The 3,128-nt window shown below is 37.2% G+C and overlaps 1 protein-coding gene across 1 annotated transcript in view; it reads left to right on the top strand.

Annotated features, from left to right (window-relative positions):
• LOC125502425 (collagen alpha-1(XI) chain-like) overlaps positions 1-1,061 on the top strand; it is a 1,585-nt gene extending 524 nt beyond the window's left edge. The window contains exons 2-5 of the mRNA XM_048660489.1: positions 314-388; positions 453-563; positions 692-782; positions 853-1,061. Coding sequence (XP_048516446.1) covers positions 314-388; positions 453-563; positions 692-782; positions 853-1,061 — 486 coding nt within the window. The remainder of the gene's footprint in view (positions 1-313; positions 389-452; positions 564-691; positions 783-852) is intronic.
• The last annotated feature ends 2,067 nt before the right edge of the window (positions 1,062-3,128 follow it).

Genomic DNA, 3,128 nt, shown 5'->3' with positions numbered 1-3,128 from the left:
CGCACTAAGAGAAAAATGTCGAATTCAAAGTGCATATGTGCTATTGTAGGAGTTGTTGGAAGAGGCCGGAGTGACCGAGAAAAATCGGTTCACCCTCCGATAGAACGTTATCACTTCAAAAGTAGGATAGGTGTCACTTTCTTGCGCCAGCTATTTATTCTACTCTTTGGGCTGTTAAAATAGTATAGTATAGTAGTAGGCCCTATTTATTACATCGGATATGTCTCCCTCAAGGTTAATTGTCAAAATTCAAATTATAATACAATATAAAAACAGTTTACTGTCCATTATAATTAATTTCCTATTCCATCAGATAAACCAACATGGCACTGAAAAAGGACCCGATCAAGGAGTGGAAGCATTTAGACAGATGCTGTCGCAGCACATGGTAATAGTACAGCTCCTGAGTTTCGGTACGATTGTAACAGCAGCTTTTTGAAAATATGTTCAAGGTATCAATGAGAGGTATCGAGGGGCCCAGGGGACTCACAGGGCTTCCAGGACCTCAAGGACTCACAGGACCCGATGGTCAAAAGGGCGAGCCTGGAGACATTGGAGAAACGGTAACGGCGATTTACTGAGTGAAACATCTGAGTTGGTAGTGAAGACTGATTTTTGATTCAATTCTCAATAAGGGAGAGACGTGGGGTGTTGACTATTTTGTTCTTGTACTATCGGACGACTGTTTTAGGGCCCTCGAGGGACTGCCGGCATTCCAGGACCTCTAGGCCATCAAGGGCGACGCGGTCAACCCGGGAGAGATGGAGAAAGAGGCTTAACAGGTTCGAATGAGCATTTCCTTGTATCAAAACAGTTGTGAGGAAAAAATCAATATGCTTCCCATTTGTGCAGGTCCATCTGGAGCGAAAGGAGAGCAGGGATTGATCGGGCTGCCTGGGCTTCCTGGGGACAAAGGAGACCGCGGCCTGCCCGGAGCAACTGGTGAGACGGGATTTCCAGGCCACGATGGCATGCCTGGCGAGGATGGTCCCTCTGGATCTCCAGGCCTTCCGGGAGAAATAGTAAGATTGTTTATAATTATTGAACAATCTAAATACTGACTTGGTGTGAACTAAAAATGGAGCTATGAGAAGCCTTAGTTGGCATCCTTTATGATAACGGGATGTTTATGTTTATGCTCCATTAAAACGTCTGAAGCTGACACTATCTATTATCAGCGAAAATTAATGTACGCATTTTGCAAGAGATCCGTTTGCTGATAGAATATTACTCATATTTGCAGGAGAAATGTTATTAAGGCCATATCTTATTCTATTACGCTCGATTTAACTTCATCCTCGAAGTGACCCTTTGCGCGTGAAATAAAGCTAAAATGTTTGCCCTAACGGCGAGGCCGTGAATGGGACCGTTATATTACTATTCACAAAACCTTCATCCGTCAGGGATGTCAGTATCAACTATTTGATAAACCTTTTATGAATTGATATAAAACATAGTTTGAAATACTAAAGACGACTTTAAGAGATGCCGGCCAAGATTATGTTTCGACACTAAACTATCGCAAACATTTATTTACTCAACATTTGTTTAACTATATCGAATTAGTTTCTTTCTTTAGGTCTAAAGAACAGGAAAGTTTGAAAAATACAGCATTTTTTTGTTCGAACGGCCATGAATTCTGAAGCGTTAGATGGTTGACTATGTGGGATCTCCTGAAATGATTAAAATGTTACTAAGGCGTAATTAAAAACATTCATTTGAACAACTATTAAATCAAAGTGCAGTTGTAGGAAAAATATTTCTATTTTAGTCCCTAATTTTTGCACAAAAAGCTTCTCGCGGAAAAAAACATAAAGTATCATGATTTATACAATACAATTGATCGGGAAGTACCTAACTATTCAGACGTTAAATCATACATATTTTTAAACCGTTTCTATTGCTACCTAGCAATAAATGCTAATTATTTTTTAAATATTTGCATAAATACAGTTGAGTCCGGATATAACAAACTTGAAAAATGAACTAAAACTGGTTCGTCATATCCGAAGTTCGCTATAAGCGAATAATAATACAAAAACACGTGGTGTATTTTATTTCCTTATTTTTACATAGAGTAGTAGAAGTTAGTAAGTATGACTAAAAAGAACACAAAAAGATAAACAACATTCAATTTGAAATCTACTTCATAAAGTCTGTAATTTTTGTTTGTACATTTCTGCTGCAAAAATTGATGTTATTTATGTAGTTTTCAAGATCACAAAAGGACTCCCAGATATGATTAGAAACTTGGCGTGATTGTAGAAAATTCCGAGATTCTCACACTTTTTTTGTCATTTCAGAAATGGTTGGAACAGCATTAGTTTCTACAGTAGAATACGTTTCACCTAAATTGTCATCTTTTTCATTAACGCTTAAAGTTGTAGATGAGGTTACGGAGTCTATAATTTGCTCATCGGTCAACATTTCTCTTGTAAGAATGCCATTTAAATGCTCACATATTCGAAGCAATTGAAATCACTCAATTTGGTTTTAACTTGTTCTTCGACAACATTGGGACATCTTCGTCTGTGTAATACTCGTAGTCAGAGTCTTTATAGTTTTTTAACCATTCGTTAAGTGGAATTTCATCGTCTAGTTCATAATCATTTTCTTTTCTTACACATCCCCATGCTTAAAGCAATTTGCAAAGGTTTTTTCGGCATTGCCACTTATGGGAACGTTTTCTTGTCTTTTTTGAGTAAACCACTTAATAAGTCCCGTGTCAACCTTTTCATGTGCAGATAAGTTTAACTTCCTACATCTAACATTTGTTTTGTCATACGCTGACAAAATGTTTTCTCTGTTTTTCCATATTGTTGCAACAGTAGACTTTCCAAGTGCTAATTCCTTACAAACGTCACTCTGCTTTACTCCACTTTTTATTTTGTTAATAATCTCGTACTTTTCATTTAGTGAAAAAGCTTTGCGTTTTTGTTTTTTCATTCTAAAACGATTTACATGCATAACGCGGCAAAAAACAAGTCACTGCCTGTCTCTCGCTCTCACTAATATACAGGGTTGCTCATTAGTGCGTCAAAGTGCGATAACTCAGTAAATATGAACTTTACAAGAAAATACGTCCTACGAAAGTTTTTCATGTTTAAAAGGTCCACATTTTAAAATTA

The sequence above is a fragment of the Dendroctonus ponderosae genome, unplaced genomic scaffold (assembly GCF_020466585.1).
Source record: "Dendroctonus ponderosae isolate FM_Combo_2020 unplaced genomic scaffold, Dpon_F_20191213v2 Dpon_F_20191213_1, whole genome shotgun sequence".
NCBI classification, from domain to species: domain Eukaryota; kingdom Metazoa; phylum Arthropoda; class Insecta; order Coleoptera; family Curculionidae; genus Dendroctonus; species Dendroctonus ponderosae.
The sequence above is the reverse complement of the archived record's forward strand: the minus strand, read 5'-3'. Positions and strand labels throughout refer to the sequence as shown.